The sequence below is a fragment of the Melospiza melodia genome, chromosome 30 (assembly GCF_035770615.1).
Source record: "Melospiza melodia melodia isolate bMelMel2 chromosome 30, bMelMel2.pri, whole genome shotgun sequence".
Lineage (NCBI taxonomy): Eukaryota > Metazoa > Chordata > Aves > Passeriformes > Passerellidae > Melospiza > Melospiza melodia.
In genome coordinates, this window is record NC_086223.1 from 925,264 (window position 1) to 945,984 (window position 20,721).

Consider the following 20,721-nt stretch of genomic DNA (forward strand, 5'->3'; position numbering starts at 1 on the left):
CCATCAGGATTGTCCTGCTCTCCCTCCTCACCTCCCACCAGGTGCAGGTGAAGGGAAGGACCCAGGGCTGGAATCCTGCAGGAATCATTAAAAACTCTGGAATTTTTGTCTCATCTGCAAGGAGAAACAACAGGTTTGTATTGAAATTCCCTGTGCAACGTTCCTAAAAACCTCCCCTGGCTTCCAGGAATCTCAGGGCACCAGCAGGACACGTCTGAGTGAGGAGAAGGAGGCTTAAAAATGGAACAGAATTAAAAAATAACAACAGAAAGAAAAGGCCAGAGATACCACAGGGTACAAAATAGGAATTATTTATATTTTCCAAAAGAAAAACAAAAAGAGTTCCCAGCTATTGAAACATCTCTGCTGTAAGAAGTGACTAAATAGAAAGGGACAGGGCTGGCCCCAGACAGCCAGACCAGGTACAAACAGTGTAAGAATCACGGAGCAACTCAGGGACGTGGCACGCGGCCGTCAGCAAGAGTGAAATTCATCCTGGGGGGGTTTGGGGTTTTTCTTTCGTTAAAAAAAGAGGGAGGAAAGGGGAAATAAAGCAGGGGAAACGCCCAGAGCATTTCCCACCATGTTTGAAACAGAAACCGTCGGCGCTGCTCTCGGCTCGAGGGGTCTGCAGTCCTCTCCCAGCACAGCCTTCACCGCCCCTCGCGCTCCGAGCTGACATTTCATACAAAAAGGGGCTTTGGAACCGTTTGTTCTGTTTGCAGTGGACACACAAGTGCTAAAACAGCAAATTCATCTCCTGGCCGAGGGCAGCGGGGCACGCGCACGTCCAGCTCAGCTCAGCTCGGCCGCCAGGACTGGGGGAACGTTTGCCGTGAATCCTCCTGGAGGTCCCTCCCCAAAGCTCGGTGGGACTCGTGCCAGGACTGGGGGAACGTTTGCCGTGAATCCTCCTGGAGGTTCGTCCCCAAAAGCTCGGTGGAACTCGTGCCTCCACTCTCTGCCCCGGGCATCCCACACGCGCAGAGCCCCGGGCCGGGCTCCCGGGGGCACGGCCGCATCCTGGAGGGCCTCAGGCGGGTGCAAGGGAACACACAGACACAGGGAATCGCAGGAACAGCCCCAGAGCCCACCCTCCCCCCTTTTCCCAAAGTTTCTCGGTGCTGTTGGACAAAGTCTGGATGTCGCACGGAGCAGCCTCTTCCCCCCAACAACAGAGTCCAAGCTCCGCGGGCCTCGCCGGCTCCCCGGTGGTCAAGGGCTGGGCAGCAGCGGCAGCAGCAGCTGGGGCCGCTTCCAGAAAAGCTCGGGATGAGGGTGCGCGGCTTTAGGATTGCTTCAGCCGCTTGCGGGGCGGGCCCAGGAACGGGCACTGCGCCGAGGCCAGCGAGCGGTAGGCCTCGGCCACCAGGTGGGGGTGGGACACCACCATGGACTTCCAGCCCGACGTCTCCATCACGTCCGAGGCGTGGCTGCAACACACACAGGGCGGCCGGAGCCGCTGGGTGACTGGGAGCAAACTGGGAATAAACTGGGAATGGGGACTGGGGTAATCGGGGAGAGGGACTGGGGTAACTGGGAGCGAACTGGGAATGGGGACTGGGGTAACTGGGAGCAAACTGGGAATAAACTGGGAATGGGGACTGGGGTAACTGGAAGCCAACTGGGAATGGGACTGGGGTAACTGGGAATGGGACTGGGGTAACTGGGAATGGGACTGGGGTAACCTGAGTGAGGGATTGGGGTAACCAGGATGAGGGACTGGATAACTGGGAGCAAACTGGGAATGGGGACTGGGGTAACTGGGAGCAAACTGGGAATGGGACTGGGGTAATTGGGGTGAGGGACTGGGGTAACTGGGAATGGGACTGGGGTAACTGGGAATGGGGACTGGGGTAACTGGGAATGGGGACTGGGGTAACTGGGAATGCGACTGGGGTAACTGGGAATGGGACTGGGGTAACCTGAGTGAGGGATTGGGGTAACCAGGATGAGGGACTGGATAACTGAGAGCAAACTGGGAATGGGGACTGGGGTAACTGGGAATGGGGACTGGGATAATTGGGAATGGGATAACTGGGAATGGGGACTGGGGTGAGGGACTGGGATAACCAGAAGCAGAGCAGGATCAGGGACTGGAATAACAGGGAACAAACTGGGATTAGGGACCAGGATAACAGGGAACAAACTGGGATTAGGGACCAGGATAACTGGGAGCAAACTGGGATTAGGGACCAGGATAACAGGAGCAGCCCCCCGGGCTCTTGCCAGGGCCCTGAGGAACTCGGGGGTTCCTCCTCCTGGGCTCTCTCAGGTGTCTGAGGGGTCTGGCCCCATTTCAGGCCTGGAGCTCAGGAGGAGAAGCTGCAGCAGACTCCAGGTGGGATGGCAGAACACAGAGCTCATCCCAAGCCCAGCTCTGGGCACAGGAATGGTTGAAATCGATATAAAAAGCACTGAAGGAGTGCACCGAGTGACAGAAATGTTCCATTTATTAAAGCTTGGCAGGGATTTTCCATCTGCTGCTGGATTGAGAGCTGGAATCAATCCCTCAGCATCAAATCATGGAATGCTTTGGGGTGGAAGGACCTTAAAGCTCATCCAGCTCCATGGGCAGGGATGGCTGCTCCCAGCCAGGGCTATTCCAGGACCAGAACTCCCTGATCCTGCCCTGCCTGATCCCAGCAAGCTCCAGAGCAGCTCCCAGGCTGTTCCCACTCTGGTCAACCCAAGGCTGGCCTGGGTTTGGAGCAATTCCATGAGTGGAATGCTGGATAAACCATGGATCACAGGGAGGGAACTCAAAAACCTTCCCTGCATGGGCCAGTGCAGGAGAGGAACGGCTAAAAACAAATCCTGGAATCTTGGGGGTGGGAGGGAGCACAGCCTTGGTTTGTGTGGAGTGAGCAGTGGGAGAGGAAAGGGGAAAGGGAAGGGGGAAAGGGAAGGGGAAAGGGAAGGGGAAAAGGGAAAGGGGGAAAAGGGAAAGGGAAAGGGAAAGGGAAAGGGAAAGGGAAAGGGAAAGGGAAAGGGAAAAGGGAAAAGGGAAAAGGGAAAAGGGAAAAGGGAAAAGGGAAAAGGGAAAAGGGAAAAGGGAAAAGGGAAAAGGGAAAAGGGAAAAGGGAAAAGGGAAAAGGGAAAAGGGAAGGGGAAAGGGAAGGGGAAAAGGGAAAGGGGAAAAGGGAAAGGGGAAAAGGGAAAGGGGAAAAGGGAAAGGGGAAAAGGGAAAGGGGAAAAGGGAAAGGGGAAAAAAGGGAAAGGGGAAAAAAGGGAAAGGGGAAAAAAGGGAAAGGGGAAAAAAGGGAAAGGGGAAAAAAGGGAAAGGGAAAGGGGAAAAGGGAAAGGGAAAAGGGAAGGGGGAAAAGGGAAAGGGAAAAGGGAAAAGGGAAAAGGGAAAAGGGAAACGGGGAAAAGGGAAAGGGAAAAAGGGAAAGGGGAAAAGGGAAAGGGGGAAAAGGGAAAGGGGGAAGGGAAGAGTTTGTCCATCCTGGAGCAATTACTCACTAATTAATGAAGTCCACGGCCTGGGTTTTGAGCTGGTCTGCGCTGTGCAGGTCAGCCAGGATCAGGATCTCAGCTGCGTTCTCCACAGACAGGTTACTGCAGAGAGCATCCTCACACATCACCTTCAGCCTCTCCAGGGCATACTGGGGATAAACCATGGAATTACACCCAAAATTAACCCTGGGTACTGCCCAGAAACCCTCACACATCACTTTCAGCCTCTCCAGGGCATACTGGGGATAAACCATGGAATTACACCTGGAATTACCCCTGGATTCTGCCCAAAAACCCTCACACATCACCTTCAGCCTCTCCAGGGCATACTGGGGATAAACCATGGAATTACACCTGGAATTACACCTGGATTCTGCCCAGGGACCCTCACACATCACCTTCAGCCTCTCCAGAGCATACTGAGATAAAAACCATGGAATTACACCTGGAATTACACCTGGATTCTGCCCAGGGACCCTCACACATCACCTTCAGCCTCTCCAGGGCACAAACCCATGGAATTCCAGCAGGGAACACCTCAGGGCTGGGAAGCCTCAAGCTGTGCTCCTCCACCCCAGGTTTCCACCCAGGAATGTTCTGTGCCCTGAGCTGGGATCCACCTGTGGGATCTGTGCCATGGGATCAGCCCCATCACTATAAATTGGATTATTGATGAATTGATTTGGGGTTCTGACTGAAACCTCCCCCTGCCAGGATTGGATTGAAATGCAGAATTCCAGCTCATGAACCCCATTTTCCCTCAAGCCTGGCTGATAACAGAGGCAGAGCACTCGGAGTTTTCTCAGGCAAATTGAGAGGGCAAATCAAATTTCTTTGCTAATCTGTCTCAATAAATAAAGCAGTTTATGGGGCCAGCCATGAGTTTGGATAATTGCCTGTCAGAGCCTCCAAATGTAACAAATAAAGCTGGGCACTCTCCTGCTGCAGATGGAACATTCTCCTCCATGTAGCCACTTTTTAGTTTCATTTTTGCTACAAATAACTCATGTTTAATTACATTGTTGGCCCCCAGTGGCCACTGTGGGCTCTCAGCAGCAACATTTCCCCTTCCTCCTTTTTTAATTCCACCTCAACTCCCCCCAGCCTCCTGCACTGGGAGCTCCTGGTGTTGAATTTTGGCTGGTTTTGGGCTAATTACAGCTTTTTCCTGAGAGACAGCAGAGCTCTGAGGGAGCTGCTTCAGTCCCCGGGGTAAATATTGGATGCTTTATGTGTTTTCATGGAGGAGTTTTTTATTCCTGCTTTTAAGGCACACAATGAGCTGGAAAGGGAAAGCAAAGCTGTGTTAAAAGGCAGCAAAGTCAGAATTAAAGCTCTCCCTGCCCTAAGTGCTGCTCCTCCAGTCAATACCTTGGATAAATGTGGGGATGGCTGTGTGGAATCTCCTGGCTCTGATTCCCACCTCAATCCCAGCTGGAATGGAGCTTTTCCCTCTGATCCAGCCTGGGATGGAGCTCAGGGACACAAAGGGGCACAAAGCACCCCCAGACCAGGAGAATCCCAGAATTCCAGGAGCAGGGAGAACCCCAGGATTTCAGGAGCAGGACAAAATCTCAGGATTTCAGGAACAGGAAAAACCGCAGGATTTCAGGAAGAGGAAAAATCTCAGGATTTCAGGAACAGGAAAAACCGCAGGATTTCAGGAGCAGGGCAGAATCTCAGGATTTCAGGAGCAAGGAAAAACCTCAGGATTTCAGGAACAGGAAAAACCCCAGGATTTCAGGGGCAAGGAAGAACCCCAGGATTTCAGGAACAGGAAAAACTCCAGGATTTCAGGAGCAAGGAAGAACCCCAGGATTTCAGGAGCAAGGAAGAACCCCAGGATTTCAGGAGGAGGGAAAATTCCAGGATTCAGGCTCCAGATTGGATCCTTCCCTAACACTGAGTCACTTCTAAGGAAAAAAAAGAAGAAAAAGGGAATGGTTTGGCCTGTAAATTATGGATTTTCAGGGGTTTACAGAGCTCTCATTCCCATCTCTGGGGCTGCAAAGGGGAGGGGAAGAGCCCCAGGGAATTCCAGCAGAGCCCCAGAGAATTGCAGCAGCTCCCAGGAGCAGCAGGGACTGGCACTGCAGCAGGAAAACCAACAGCATTTCCCACTCCTGGGTTTCCAGAGCCTCGGGGCTGACAGGAGGCAGGGCAGGAGGAGAACTGTTTGTCCAGACTCTGCACTGCTCCGAGGATTTGGGAATAACCACATGGAAAAACATCCCTGGGTCTGCTCTGTAATTGTCTCCTCAGCCCAGCTCGGATCATGCTGAACAGGCTCTTCTGGGAGCTCCAAAAAATCCTTAAAAATGAGCAGTAGAGCAAAAATTCCTGATTGTTTAATGGGGAGATCTGCAGCAGAGCTTCCTCTGGAAGCTTCAAAAATGCACAAAAATGAGCAGTGGGGACAGAAATCCCTGATGGGCCTGTGCAGCTCCAGGTGTGCTCTCTGCTGGTGCAGGGGTGTTCCCAGGTTTCCCTGGAAGCCTCAATTCCAAGGAAAGGCAATCCCATGGCATTCCAGCTCCCCCAGCACCCATAAATCCTGAATTTACCTTGTCTGCAGCTGCCAGCAGATCATCAGCCATCTTGTCCAGGTTTGGGGCCTTCCCAGTGTAGATGAAACACATCATCTCCTTAAACACCTCGGGCTCCACGTCGTTGATCTCAACCCGGTTCTGCAAGGGGAAAATGGAACCTTTTGGGGTCTGCCAAGGGGCTCCAGGGCTGCTCCTGCCCCAGAACCCTCCAGGGCCAGAGGGAAAGGGGTTACAAGGAGCTGAACTTGAGAGAGCAGGGGGGAAAAGGGGGAAAAGGAGGGGGAAAAGGAAAGGGGGGGAAAAGGAGGGGGGAAAAAGGAAGGGGGGAAAAAGGAAGGGGGGAAAAAGGAAGGGGGGAAAAGGAAGGGGGAAAAAGGAAGGGGGGAAAAGGAAGGGGGGAAAAGGAAGGGGGGAAAAGGAAGGGGGGAAAAGGAAGGGGGGAAAAAGGAAGGGGGGAAAAAGGAAGGGGGGAAAAAGGAAGGGGGGAAAAAGGAAGGGGGGAAAAAGGAAGGGGGGAAATGGAGGGGGGGAAATGGAGGGGGAAATGAAGGGGGAAAAATGAAGAGAGGAAAAGGAAATATGTGGATGGAGTAAGAACAACTCCAAGCTGTATCCCACAGTCTCCACTTCTCCCTGGGCCCCCCCAGCCTCCTTCCCAAGGGAACAAAGGGACAGCTGATCCCAGACCCCTCTTTCCCTGCTCCTCTGTGTGAGAGAGGCAGCTGCAGGTGCCAGAGGGGGATCCCAGCAGGGATCACCTGAGCAGGACCTTTCCCTCCTGGGGTGTCCCTCATCTGAGCAGGACCTTTCCCTGCTGGGTGTCCCTGCCCTGCAGGACCTTTCCCTGCTGGGTGTCCCTCCCCTGCAGGACCTTTCCCTGCTGGGTGTCCCTGCCCTGCTCTCACCTTTTTGCTCTCCTCCATCTCGTGCTCGAACATGGCGCTGAACACCGGGGAGCGCGCTGTGGGGAACGGGACACGCTGGGAATGCTGCAACCCCTGGGAAGGGCTGGCAGCTGCTGCAGCACTTCCCACCAGGCACTGCCCAGGGTAATGGCATTCCCAGAGCAGCTCTGCCTGCCCCTGGATCTCTGGAAGTGGCCCAGGCCAGGCTGGATGGGGCTGGGAGCACCCTGGGACTGTGGAAGGTGTCCCTGCCGTGGATGAGCTCGGAGCTCACTCCATCCCCCCATTCCCTCCATCCCAAACCATTCCTTCCATTGCCTCCATCCCAAACCATTGTCTCCATCCCAAATCAATCCCTCCATCGCAAACCACTCCTCCCCCATTCCCCCCACACCCCCATTCCCTCCATCCTAAACCATTCCCTCCCATTCCCCCATCCCAAACCATTCCCTCCATCTCAAACCATTCCCTCCCATTCCCCCCATCCCAAACTACTTCCCCACTCTCTCCATCCCAAACCATTCCCTCCATTCCAAATCACTCCCTCCATCCCAAACCAGTCCCCCTACTCCCTCCATCCCAAACCATTCTCCCCATTCCTCCCATCCCAAACCATTCCCCCCATCCCAAACCATTCCCTCCATCCCAAACCACTCCCCCCATTCTCTCCATCCCAAATCACTCCCTCCATCCTAAACCACTCCCCCCCCATTCCCTCCATCCCAAACCATTCCCTCACATTCCCTCCATCCCAAACCACTCCCCCATTCCTCCCATCCCAAACCATTCCCTCCCATCCCAAACCATTTCCTCCATCCCAAACCATTTCATTCATCCCAAACCACTCCCCCCATTCCCTCCATCCCAAACCACTCCCACCCCATTCCTCCCATTCCAAACCATTCCCTCCATCCCAAACCATTCCCTCCATCCCAAACCATTCCCTCCATCCCAAACCACTTCTCCTCATTGTCTCCATCCCAAACCATTCCCTCCATCCCAAACCACTCCCCCTATTCTCTCTATCCCAAATCACTCCCTCCATCCCAAATCACTCCCTCCATCCTAAACCACTCCCCCCATCCTAAACCACTCCCCCCCATTCCCTCCATCCCAAACCACTCCCCCATTCCTCCCATCCCAAACCATTCCCTCCCATCCCAAACCATTTCATTCATCCCAAACCATTCCCTCCCATCCCAAACCATTCCCTCCATCCCAAACCACTCCCCCATTCCTCCCATCCCAAACCATTCCCTCCCATCCCAAACCATTTCATTCATCCCAAACCATTCCCTCCCATCCCAAACCATTCCCTCCATCCCAAACCACTCCCCCATTCCCTCCCATCCCAAACCATTCCCTCCATCCCAAACCATTCCCTCCATCCCAAACCACTCCCTCCATCCCAAACCACTCCTACCCCATTCCCTCCCATCCCAAACCATTCCCTCCCACCCCAAACCATTCCCTCCACCCCAAACCACTCCCTCCCATGCCAAGCCACTCCCCGATCCCCTCGGAGCCCCGGGCAGCCCCACCTGCCAGGATGGCTTTGTGGCCCTTGAACTCCTGGCCGGCCACGCAGAGGCAGCAGTCGGTGAAGCGCGAGTTCTCCCAGAGCCCGCCCAGCTCGTCGGCCAGGCGGCACTCGGGCACCTTGACCATGTTCATGGTGTTCTGGCCCGAGATGTTCACCGAGTCCTGCACCACGCTCACCTGGGGACAGGGACACTGCACTGCCCTGCTGCCAGGGCACACCCACAGCCCTCACTGTGCACCGTGGGGTTAAAGTCTCCCTACTCTTAAAGGATCCTCTGCAGAGACCCCTGCACCGGGGCGTCCATCCCAAACCCCAAATACAGATTTCCCTCCCAGCCCCACACTGACAGCACGGCCATGCAATCCGTGAGGAGGTTTCTGAAGGAAGTGGAACCAGATTTCTGCTCTTTCCTGATTTTTTCCACACACCACACCTGACCCAGTTTCTCCTTCCATCCTCGTGAAACCTCCCCAATCAATAATGCAACAGCCACCACTCCAGGGGAGGCGAGGGACACACAGAGCTCCCAGAGCCAGCATGGACCCACAGGGCAGGGCTGACCCCTCTGTGCCCTCCTGCTTCTCCTTCTGGAGAGTTAAATATTCCCCAACACAATGAAACTCCACTCTAGGTTATGCAGACAGGGAGGGAGATGTGGAGGAGGCAATTCCCAATCCCTGCTCCGAGGTGAGGAACCTCCAGAAGGGCCCCCTGGTTAAACCCAGGTAAATCACAGCTGCAGCAGAGGCCAATTAGCAAAGCTCTGATTAATTGTGCCCTGCTGCAATCAGGAATGATGAGGGGAAGCAGAGGTGAGGCCATTCCCTGGGTTTGGCGTCCAGCCCAAGGTAAATTCCAGTTCTGGTCAGGACCAAGGGAGAGCAAGGACAGCCAGGGAAGCAGGAAGTGAAGGAAAGGAAAAGGAAAAGGAAAAGGAAAAGGAAAAGGAAAAGGAAAAGGAAAAGGAAAAGGAAAAAGGAGAAAGGAAAAAGGAGAAAGGAAAAAGGAGAAAGGAAAAAGGAAAAGGAGAAAGGAAAAAGGAAAAGGATCCAGCCTTGGATGCCAAACTAGGTAAGGATTTGTTTCTGCCATGCCAGACTCTCCTTTCTCCTCCCATTTTGTGCTCAAGGAAAGGCTCCCTCCATCCCCAGGAATTTCTGCTGCTGATCAAACATCCTTGAGATGTTTGCTCATTTAAACATGTGCATGATTATGATGGCCAAAACATGAAAAAAAAAACCCACCCCAAAAACAAACCAAAACCCTCCCAAAAATCCCAGCTGTCAAAGGACTTTGAAGCCCTTCTTTTATTCCTGAAAAGAAAACACAGCAAAAGAAAAAGACTCCCAGAAAAAAAAGTGCAGGAGATGCAAGGAGAGAACAACTTGTTCTGCTCTCTTCTGGTAAAAAAAATACCAGCTCCAGGAGGGGGTTTGCAGTTAAAAAGACAATGGGAGCGAGGCAGAGAAGCTCTGAAGACACTAAATTAGAGTTTCTATTTGCTCATTAAGGTTTTTCAACTTAAATCTCTGGGTTTGGAAATAACTGGCTGCATCTTCGCCTGGAATAGCACAAGTGAAATAATAATGGTGCTGTAGAAAAACACAAACACCACGACCAGAAAATGGTGATTACTGCAAAATCCCCTTTTCTCACATTTTTCTCCTTGCTGTCTGTGCAGACACATTGAAGGAAATAAAGAGGAGCTCTCTTTTATTGAGCAGGGCAGTTCCCAGTGCAGATCCAGGCTGTGATTATCCCAAGCAAACCCCAAATCAAGGAGCACAAACAGAGGGATGGCAACACCAAAGCACCAGGAAATGATCCCCAAACCTGCCCAGTTCCCACCATCATTCCAGGGAAAAGCTGAGCAGGGAGCAGAGGGATGAGCCAGGAGGGGGAAAAGGCCCAGCCAGAGCAGAGAATGCCAGGGACAGAAGAGGCAGCAGTGACCTGACCTGGGAGAGGGGGTGAGGGCAGCCCTGCCTGGGCTGGGGACCTGTGTGGGGCTGGGGGAGCTCTGTGGGGCTGGAGCAGGGCTGGGGGAGCTGTGTGGGGCTGGGGGAGCTCTGTGGGGCTGGGGGAGCTCTGTGGGGCTGGAGCAGGGCTGGGGGAGCCCTGTGGGGCTGGAGCAGGGCTGGGGGAGCCCTGTGGGGCTGGGGAGCTGTGTGGGGCTGGGGGAGCTCTGTGGGGCTGGGGGAGCTCTGTGGGGCTGGAGCAGGGCTGGGGGAGCCCTGTGGGCCTGGGGAGCTGTGTGGGGCTGGAGCAGGGCTCACCTCACAGAACAGGGTCAGTTTGTCATCTGGCAGGAGCCCGTTGGCCTCGTCCAGCAGGAAATCTCTCCTGATGAACTTCTTGAAGCCCCAGTCCTTGCCTTGCACGAAGCGATAGGCGCGCTGGCTCTCTGTGGGACAGGCCTGGCTTAACCTGGGCCAGGGGCACAGCAAAGCCCAAACCCTGGCCCAGCTCGGCCCAGGAGGGGTCTCACCCACCCCAGGAGGGTTTCCCTGCCCCACAGGGGATCCCACTCACCCATGGCCTTGGTCTCCTCTCCCTTGGCGTTGAGGATGGAGAATTTGAACTTGGCCCTGACCTCGCTCTTGGGGCAGCTCACCAGCAGCAGGTACAGGGACAGGTAATCCTTGCTCTCCTCGTCCAGGCCCTTGGGGTTCACACGTAAACACCTGCAAAAGGGGGAGTGGGAATGGCAGCAGGGCAGGGATGCCTCCAAAGGAAGGGCACTGTGGGATTTGCACATTTGCACAGCAAACAAGGGCCCCGGGGGAGCGCGGGGGCTGAAAGGAGCAGAGCTGGGGTACAGCTGAGCCCCCACCCTGAGATAAACACCCAGGAATTATGGGCAGCCCACAAAATCCAGAGGGAAAAGAGCAGGAGAAGGGCTGGAATCACTGAGAAGTCCCTTGGATACCAATCCTCACAAAAGGAAAGTGAAATAAATAAAATGGAGGCAATGGGCTGGAGGAAGTGCAACAAATACAGAGAAATGGTTGATAAAATGCCACAGGAGGCAACTGCAAGGAACAAGGGATTTCTGGAAGGCTGGTGGTTCTTCAACAAAAAAAAATACCAGGGTTAAAAGGAAAAACTCCTCCTGTGTGAAGAAAAGGCAGGAAGAGGCTCTTCCATGACCTGAAACATGACACAGAATCCACCAAGAACAAAAAGCAGAGAGATAATGAACAGCTCCCACACACAGGGACCGAATCCACAGATCCAGATGTTCCAGGGAGGGCTGAGAGCACAGGGGACAAAGGTGACAGGAACAAAGGCAGGCCAAGGAAAGCACAGCTCTGCCACCCGAAGGAGGGAGCTCACACTGTATCCCATGGATACAATTCATCCAGGGGCTGCTTCCCACCAGTGGGGCTGAAAAGGGAAATTGTGAAGCACTCCACAGCAGGGTAAAACCAGGAGTCAGAGCCCATGGATGCACCAGCACACGGCTCAGAGCAGACACAGGCTCCGAGCAAAGTCCACTCTCAGTTACTGGAAATGATTGAGGCCTCAGGGAAGATAAGGAAGGTTTAGAGGAAAGGGAAAGGCTCCAAATGAGGTCACCCTGAAGAGGCAGCAGCAGTGAGAGGACATTGGCACTTGCCTCATCCCTGTGTCCTCCACGGCCACAAAAGCTGCCACTCACAGAAAGGGAATTCACAGCAGGAAAAATTCACTTTGGAACCCCATGGAGTATGAGGGGCTGGAACTGGGAGGGTGATCTGGGCTGTGCACCCTCCCAGCCTCACCTGGGCTCAGCACAGAAATCTGTTTGAGGGTAAATGTTGGTTTGTGTGCAAGCACCGCTGAGCCATCGGGGCTCTCATCAGGGTAATGATGTTCCCATGGATTCCCCAAAGCCCAGCTGAGGTGAGCCCCTCTCCATGGCCTCACCACTTGAGTTTGTCGTTGGCTCCAGAGGAAAAGGTCGAGCTCTTGATGACCTCCCCCATCTCCTCCCGGCAGAAGCTGAAGTTGTTGATGGTCCACATGTAGGAGAACTTCACCACCTTGATCTGCATGGAGACAACAGGAGCCTTGGGTCAGCCCTGCCCATCCCCAGGGACAAAGAGCAGCAGCACAGCTCGGGGTGGGGGACCTGGAATTGTGGGAATGGCTCCAGGGGCTCCTGGTGGGGGACCTGGAATTGTGGGAATGGCTCCAGGGGCTCCTGCAGGGCACGGGGAGCATCGGCTGTTCCTGTGTGACAGCTGCAGTGTGGGGCTGGTGGAACTGCTGTGCAACTGCTGCGATTGCTCTGTGTGACAATTGCAGTGTGGGGCTGGTGCAACTGCTGTGCAACTGCTGTGATTGCTCTGTGTCTAGCTGCAGTGTGCAACTGCTGTGTGTAACTAGAGTGTGTAACTGCAGAGTGATTGCTGTATGGAACTGCTGTGTGTAACTAGAGTGTGTAACTGCAGAGTGTGATTGCTGTGTGGAACTGCTGTGTGTAACCAGAGTGTGTAACTGCAGAGTGTGATTGCTGTGTGGAACTGCTGTGTGTAACTAGAGTGTGTAACTGCAGTGTGATTGCTGTGTGGAACTGCTGTGTGTAATTGATGAGTGTAACTTCAGTGTGTAAGTCCCCCATGTAAATACTCTGTGTGTAACTGCAGTGTGTGATTCTTGTGTGTAACTGCAGAGTGTAAATGCCCTGTAACTGCAATGTGTTACTCCCCTGAGTAAATGCTCTGTGTGTAAATGCAGTATGTAACTCCCCCGGTGTAAATGCCCTGTGTGTACCTGCAGTGTGTAACTCCCTGTGTGTACCTGCAGTGTGTAACTCCCTGTGTGTACCTGCAGCGTGTACCTCCCTGTGTGTAACTGCAATGTGTACCTCCCTGTGTGTAACTGCAATGTGTACCTCCCTGTGTGCACCTGCAGTATGTAATTGCCCTGTGTGTAATTGCAGTGTGTAACTCCCTGTGTGTACCTGCAGTGTGTAATTCCCTGTGTGTAACTGCAGTGTGTAACTCCCTGTGTGTACCTGCAGTGTGTAACTGCAGTGTGTAAATGCCCTGTGTGTACCTGCAGTGTGTAACTCCCTGTGTGTACCTGCAGTGTGTACCTCCCTGTGTGTAACTCCCTGTGTGTACCTGCAGTGTGTAACTCCCTGTGTGTACCTCCCTGTGTGTAACTCCCTGTGTGTACCTGCAGTGTGTAACTCCCTGTGTGTACCTGCAGCGTGTACCTCCCTGTGTGTACCTCCCTGTGTGTAACTCCCTGTGTGTACCTGCAGGCCCCACAGCCCCCCAGAGCCCGTGCCAGCTGACCTGTGTGTAGCACCAGCTCTCGGCCACAGGCCCGCTGGACATCTCTGCCGGAGGGGGGGGACTCGGCACCCTGGACATCGCCAGCTTGGAATCGGGCAGGGACAGGCACAGGAACGGAGCTCAGCTGCACCTGGGGGGAGAGGAACAACAAAATCAGCGTGGGAATGGGGCTGAAATTCAGCTGGGGGAGAGAAACAACAAAATCAGTGTGGGAATGGGGCTGAAATTCAGCTGGGGGAGAGAAACCACCAAAATCAGCACGGGAACGGAGCTCAGCTGCACCTGGGGGAGAGAGGAACACCAAAATCAGCATGGGAATGGGGGGTAAGCTGCACCTGGGAAGAGGAACAACAAAATCAGTGTGGGAATGGGGCTGGACTTCACCTGAGAGAGAGAAACCACCAAAATCAGCAACCAGCACTGAAATGGAGCTCAGCTGCACCTGGGGGAGAGGAACACCTAAACCAGCATGGCAATGGGGCTGAACTTCACCTGGGGGGCAAAGGAAAGAAACACAGAAATCAGCAAGCAGCATGGGAATGGGGCTGAACTTCACCTGGGAGATAGAGGAACACCAAAATCAGCAACCAGCACAGAAATGGGGGCTCAGCTGCACCTGGGAGCACAGAGAGACATCCGCCATCAGAACTGAGGACAGATCAAACTAAACTCGAGCGGTTCAATCTCCCAGCACACAAATTTCTCTCCCCTCTCCATACACCCCCCAAAACGTGCTGTTGCACTGGCAGGTTGCATGGAAACGTTTGCAGCAAACACAAAGCAGCCCAAAGGGCAGCCTGGAGGCCAGGATGAGGGTTTGGCACAGGGCAGAGCCTGGCTGAGCCTTCTGCTCACGGCTTTGTGTCCCGCAGCCCCTCACACACGACGGGGCCATGGATCCCTGCAGCAGCAGCAGCAGCCAGGGAAGGCAGGCAGGATTTTGGGATTGGCCACCTGTCTGCACGCTGAGCCACAAGATGGTCAGGGATGGAAAGGCTTCAGCAGGAGGAAATGCAGGCAATGAACAAATCAACCATGAGAGCAGCCATGAAACTGGATTTTGTGGTTAAAACTGCAGGAAATGTCAGTGGTTTAGTTTGTAACTAACACCTCTTTACTCGTTGCCACACAAGGTATTCTGATCTTTGAAAATAAAAACTCTATTAAAGAAGAGTTAAAAAGATGGATTAAAAAAGAGAGATATAAAATCGACTTAAAATAACTTTGGAATGCCCTGAAATAACTTTGGAATGCCCTGAAACAGTGATTCCATGGGCAGAAGGTGGGAATGAAACCTCCAGCCACAATGGAATTCTCCATTGGCTGGGTTTGCCTGCTCAGGACACTTCAGGTGTCACTTCAGGTGTCACCAGGTGTCCCCTTCCCAGCACTGCTGGCACCTCTGCACTGCAGCTGGATGGAAAAGCACGGCAGGCACAGAGCTTTGAGGGAAATATTTGGGAAATAATTCAGATATCAGGGCTCAGGAGAGGCAGGGAAACACGTCAGGCACAGGCAGAAATATCAAACCACAGGAAAGCAAACAGAAAATATTATTTTATGGCCCCCTGTGTACAGTGAGAGTTTGCTACTCCTGGGCTATAAATAACAAACTCCTGGCTCGGGACGGAGCTGAAATCACAGCTCAGAGCAGAGCAGTTCTCACCCACTCCCAAGCACTTCCAGATGGAGACATTGGATCCAGGGCAGAGCCAGAGCACCTGGGGAGCACAGGAAACGTTCCCTTGTCACCTTGTCCTGCCAAAACCCCCTCCGGGCTCCACAGCTCCGCTCTGCCTTCAGCAGGGAAACCCTGAGACCTCACCTGCCACAGGTGGGCACAGAGACCCAGCAAACAACCCGGAACAGACTCCAGAATCACCGGAATTTTGTCCCAAAAACTGGTAATTTTCTGCCTCTCAGGATAAACCAGCTCCCTCCTAAGAAAGACAGCAGAAATTCCTGGGAATTTCCACTTCCAGCCAGGTTTATTCATGGAAAGGAAAGGAAAGGAAAGGAAAAAGGAAAAAGGAAAAAGGAAAGGAATTTTTAATTGAGGGGTTCAAAAGCTGCAGGGCTGCTCCTGGGGCCAGCAAAGCACCAAAGAGTGCTCAGGAACAGCTCAGGGAGAGGGATCATGGAGCAGGAAAACAGGGATGAGGCAGGAAAAGCTCCTTCACTCCCTGCTCCCTTCAAAGGCTCGGCTTTGGAACAGGAAAAAGGGAAAAGGGCAGGGAATGGAAGGGCAGAGCTCTGCTGGCCCTGCCAGGCTGGTGCCAGCATGGGGGCAGTGCCAGCTGTGCCCTGCTGGGACACTGGGGGCTGTCCCCTCCAGGGACCCAAAATCCCAGACAGGGACTTCGCCTGGTGAAAAGTCTCTGCATGGCAGCACCCAAGATGTCCCTGAATGCCATCAAATTCAATGTTCATACCCTGAGCACCCCAGAGTATTCTCACCAACGTTACTGACCCCACAAGACCCCTGATCTCCAAAACCGGCCCATTTTCACATTAACCTCTGGGCTTCTGCTGTGTTTAATTCTGTCCCAGGTGTGCACAAGGCCTCTCTCTGCTGCTGGGAAATGATTTCTGTTATCACAGGTTGGATCAATTTTCAAAGCCTTAGTGTGGCACCAGACCCAGGCTCAAACGCACAACTTAAACCTTATGTTTGTGCCCAAAGCCATTTCCAAATCCTAAACCAGAACTTCCCATGAGGATCTGTAACAGAGCTGAGAAAAGCTGAGCTGAGGCCCTAATATGAAAATTTCAGCTCTATTTTGTCCAAAATCAGCAGATCCTCCTGGGTTCTGCTGCATGCATGGCCAAAGCAGCACCTTCCAGATGGGAATGTTTAATCCCTGCCACGATCCTGACTTTGTGAACTCCACAGATGCCTAAAAATAAACTTTATAAACTCCACAGATGTCTGAAACTGCCCGGAGCTGTGAGGCCAGCGACACCTCGATCACAGCAGTGCAAGCCCAGCCTGCAGCCAGAGAATTCCCTCCCAGGACACGCAGGAATTCCTAGGATTCCCCAGAATTCCCAGGCACTGGCCACAGCCGGTGCTTTGGTGCCCTTCCAGCCCTAAAAACGTGGAGGGAAAACCCCAAAACAACGGCAGCCCCCCAGCTGCAGCTCGTCCCTGCTCCTCCTCCTCAGCACAGAGACTTCCAGAACCTCTTTGCAACAGCACAAAACCCACAGGGAGCACCCACAGCTCCTGGCCCTGCACAGGACACCCCAAAACCCCATCCCAGGGCAGCCTTGGGAATGTGCTCATTCCCTGGGCGCTGCTCTGGTGCCTCACCACCCTCTGGGGGAAGAGCTTTTCCCTCAAATCCACCCTAAATCCCCACAATCCCCCCAAATCCCTCCTGACACAGCCCCGTGTCCCGTCCCTGCTCAGCAGAGAGAAGAGCTCAACACTCAATTACCACTCGGCTCCTTCCTCCCACAGCAAGCACTGCAGGGACATTTAAAAACACAAAACAACAACAAAACAATCCAATCTATTTCCAGGTATCTCTGAACCCCAGCAGCTCCCGCGCCTCCTCGGGGGTACAAACACCTCACCCTTCCTGCCCCATCAGGTGTTTCTGGACCTGGCCACACGTTTCCACCCCAGGGCTCCCAACTGCAAGCCCAGACTGCCAGCAGCAGCTCCTGGACCGAGAATGGAGGAGCAGCAAAACCTTTAAAAGGGATTTGGCCGTCCCTGTTTGTTTATCTTGGGCTTTCTCCATCTCCCCACAGGTCTGTGCCGTGAGCAGCAAACCCCAGCGGAGCGAGGCAGAGGAACCAGAGGGATCTTACATAACCCTCCAGCAGGGCTGGCTGGGCAGCAGGGATCCCACAGAACCCCCTGCAATTCCCGGCAGAGCTCCCCCAGCAGCTCGGGGAGCAGCAGCACCCTGCAGGATAACCCTGGCATGGCACGGTGCCGGTGTCCCAGGTGGGCAGGGTGGGCAGCAAACCCCGCTGGGCACTGCCAGGACTGAAGCTGGCATGCACCAGTCACAACAATCCCACCCAGGAGAGGCTCAGGGCACTCCCAGATTAACCCCGGGGCGAACTGGGCCAGGAGCTGCTCAGGTAACTGGTTTAACACTGAGCAGGGACACGGGCAGCACTGGTGCCCCCTCCACAGGAAACCAGCAGGAAACTGGAGCCAGGATGGCACAAAAATCACGGGGTTTAAAGCACTTCAGTGTGGGCTGGGCCGGCAGTGATGCCCTCACTTTAACCCCCCTCCCTGACCTGTGTTTGTGCCCGAACCCCCGGGGTTTTGGGGGAGAAAAGGGGCGGTTTTATAACAGGGACTCCACTCCAGAGAATCAGGCTGTCAAACGTGGCAGCAGTTTCCATTCCGTGCCACTGTCCCCTGCTGATGGAGGGACAGGACGACAGCCTCGGGGCATTCTGCTGCTGGGCTGTCCTGAGCTCAACCCCACCCGTAACAAAGTAACAAAAAGAGGAAAAAACCCAATCTGTTTTTGCTTCAGGTTGCAACAAAACAAGGGAGAAAATGACACCGGGTCGTTGTGGGCAGCTGGTTGGAAAATGTCACTGAAGGAGAAATCGGGTGGATGTTCTACTGAAGTGATTCAGGGCTTAGAGTCCTGTTTTATAAAGTGTCATTCTTCAGACTCTCACAGGGCTTCACAACAAGCCACCACTTAGAACTCCAAAGGCGAAGTGGAAAAAAGAGGAAACGAGGGGAAAGTGTTTCTTTTCCTTATGTCAGGACGATGCTGTAGAACCACAACACGAACACATTCAGCCATGCTGAGCTGGAGAGAGCTGACAGCAGATCTCATCACACCTGAGCTGTCCCTGCCCCTCCAAGAACTCCTGTCAGACCCAGACAATCCCCTCTCCCACTCCAGGCGCTCTGCTCTCCCTTTGGAACACCAGGAACGCGGGCGATGCTCCAGGATGGCCCCAGCTCCCCGGCAAGGGGAATTATTTCCCTTTCCACACTGCAGGATGATGCACCATTTCCTCCAAACAGCACCACAGGCCCGACGCTCGCCTGGGGAGCAGAGCCGCGATCCCGGCTCGCATTCCCAGCGCTCGCAGCTCGGCTCCTGCCCCGGGGATGGGCTCACACCGGGGCCAGGCCACAACCTGTCACCCCTGAGCGCTGATGCTGCCGCTCCTCCATCGCAGCGCTCCCACTCCGGCCCGCTCCGCTCTTTCCCACTCGTGCTCCCTCAGCCGGCTCCGGGCTCCCCACAGCCCCTGTGCCCCAGCCTGGCGATCTCCAGGAATCCCCGCTCCAGGTTTTTCCCCAACTTTTCCCCGCCGCCCCCCCCGCCTCGTCCCTCAGGCCCTGCGCTGCCCCCCCCCCCTCACAACTCCTTCCCCTCCGCTCTCACCTCGCGGCCCGAGGAGCGGCCCCGCCGGCGGTGCGGCGCTGCTGGGAGGCCGGAGGGAGGCGGGGAGCGGTGCCCGGGCAGGTGCGGTGTGTGGGGACGGCCCCGGACCCCGCAGCCCCCTCAGGAGACCACCAGCAGCTAGGGATCACTATTTGGCAGCATGTCCTCCCGGGCCGGTCTCCGCCGAGCGCGACCCGGGGATCACTATTGCGCAGGTGCCCGCAGCAGCTCAGCGCGCATGCGCGCGATGCCGGGGCGGCGGGGGGGGCCGGGATATGGCGGTGCCCAGCGCTCCCCTCACGGCCGCGCACGCGCACTGCGGGACTGACGCCGCCGGCCACGCCCACCGCCTTTTATAGCCGTGCGCCCGTCGCGCGAGACCGCTCCCCCCGCCGCGAGCACGCGCGGCCGGGCCGGCTCCTGCGCGTGCGCTCTGTGCAGACCCCTCTTTGTGGCAGGTCCCGTCCCTCCTGCGCTTTCACGCACAGATCACTTTGTGGCAGGCGTGCCCCGCCGGCCCTGCCCCTCTGCTACCCCCTGATGAATGCTCGTCTGGCAGCGCCGCGCAGCGAGCGCCCTGTGCCTCGCTGTCTCCGCTGTTCCCGTTCGGCACCGGCTGCTGCTGTCGCAGTGCCGTTCCACCGCGGGGTCGGCGCGGGCGGCGCTCTCGCTACCCACATGTCCGCCACATACGGCCCCCGCAGGCGGCACCGCCTTTCCGCTGTCCCTAGGGAGGTTTCTGGGCGTGCCATCGCCCTTTTCCTCACGGCTTCGTGAGGAGACACCTGCCTCAGGGGATGGAGGGAGCCATCTCTCCTTCCCTCACAGCTCCATGAGGGGACACCTGCCTCAGGGAATGGCGGGAACCATCTCCTTCCCTCACAGCTCCATGAGGGGACACCTGCCCAAGGGAATGGCAGAAGCCACCTCCCCTCATGGCTCCATGAGGGAACACCTGCCTGAGGGAATGGTGGGAACCATCTTTCCTTCCCTCATGGCTCCATGAGGGGACACCTGCCTGAGGGAATGGCGGGAACCATCTTTCCTTCCCTCATGGCTCCATGAGGGAACACCTGCCTCAGGGAATGGTGGGAACCATCTTTCCTTCCCTCATGGCTCCATGAGGGGACACCTGCCTAGGGAATGGCGGGAGCCATCTCCCCTCATGGCTTCAAGAGGGAACACCTGTCTGAGGGAATGGTGGGAACCATCTTTCCTTCCCTCATGGCTCCATGAGGGGACACCTGCCTGAGGGAATGGCGGGAACCATCTTTCCTTCCCTCATGGCTCCATGAGGGGACACCTGCCTGAGGGAATGGCGGGAACCATCTCTCCTTCCCTCACAACTCCATGAGGGGATGCTTGCCCAAGGGAATGGTGGAAGCCATCTCCCCTCACGGCTCCACGAGGGCCTGTCTGCCCAAAGGAATGGCAGGAACCATCTTTCCTTCTCTCACAGCTCCATGAGGGCCTGTCTGCCTGAGGGAATGACGGGTGCTATGTCCCCTCACAGTTCTGTGAGGAAGTGTTACCAAAATTCTCCAAAAACATCGTGAAAAACAAGACTCCACCCGTTTTTCAGTGTTATCGAGT

The 20,721-nt window shown here is 55.0% G+C and overlaps 2 protein-coding genes across 2 annotated transcripts; one reads left to right on the forward strand and one right to left on the reverse strand.

Moving 5' to 3' along the window:
- Nucleotides 1–295: 295 nt before the first annotated feature.
- On the reverse strand, nucleotides 296–19,343 carry SPOP (speckle type BTB/POZ protein). The gene is made up of 10 exons (XM_063179034.1): nucleotides 19,129–19,343; nucleotides 13,745–13,874; nucleotides 12,366–12,487; nucleotides 10,989–11,140; nucleotides 10,733–10,860; nucleotides 8,455–8,632; nucleotides 6,914–6,969; nucleotides 6,024–6,146; nucleotides 3,466–3,608; nucleotides 296–1,433 (listed from the first exon to the last, which is right to left on the reverse strand). Exons 2-10 carry the CDS (start codon nucleotides 13,820–13,822, stop codon nucleotides 1,289–1,291), a joined length of 1,125 nt encoding a protein of 374 aa, XP_063035104.1. The 5' UTR covers nucleotides 13,823–13,874; nucleotides 19,129–19,343; the 3' UTR covers nucleotides 296–1,288.
- LOC134430783 (uncharacterized) lies at nucleotides 18,737–19,859 on the forward strand. The gene is made up of 3 exons (XM_063178666.1): nucleotides 18,737–19,209; nucleotides 19,344–19,586; nucleotides 19,688–19,859. The coding sequence occupies exons 1-3, from the start codon at nucleotides 18,737–18,739 to the stop codon at nucleotides 19,857–19,859; spliced, it is 888 nt and encodes a 295-aa protein (XP_063034736.1).
- The last annotated feature ends 862 nt before the right edge of the window (nucleotides 19,860–20,721 follow it).

Coding starts and splice junctions, on each gene's coding strand:
- SPOP (XM_063179034.1), bottom strand. CDS start 13,822: ATGTCCAGGGTGCCGAGTCCCCCCCCTCCGGCAGAGATGTCCAGCGGG. Junction 11,141..12,365: donor GCCAACGACAAACTCAAGTG/GTGAGGCCATGG, acceptor CCCCTTTTGCAG/GTGTTTACGTGTGAACCCCA. Junction 3,609..6,023: donor TGCTGGCAGCTGCAGACAAG/GTAAATTCAGGA, acceptor GTTTATCCCCAG/TATGCCCTGGAGAGGCTGAA.
- LOC134430783 (XM_063178666.1), top strand. CDS start 18,737: ATGATGCACCATTTCCTCCAAACAGCACCACAGGCCCGACGCTCGCCT. Junction 19,210..19,343: donor GGGGAGCGGTGCCCGGGCAG/GTGCGGTGTGTG, acceptor ACTATTGCGCAG/GTGCCCGCAGCAGCTCAGCG. Junction 19,587..19,687: donor CAGACCCCTCTTTGTGGCAG/GTCCCGTCCCTC, acceptor CTCGTCTGGCAG/CGCCGCGCAGCGAGCGCCCT.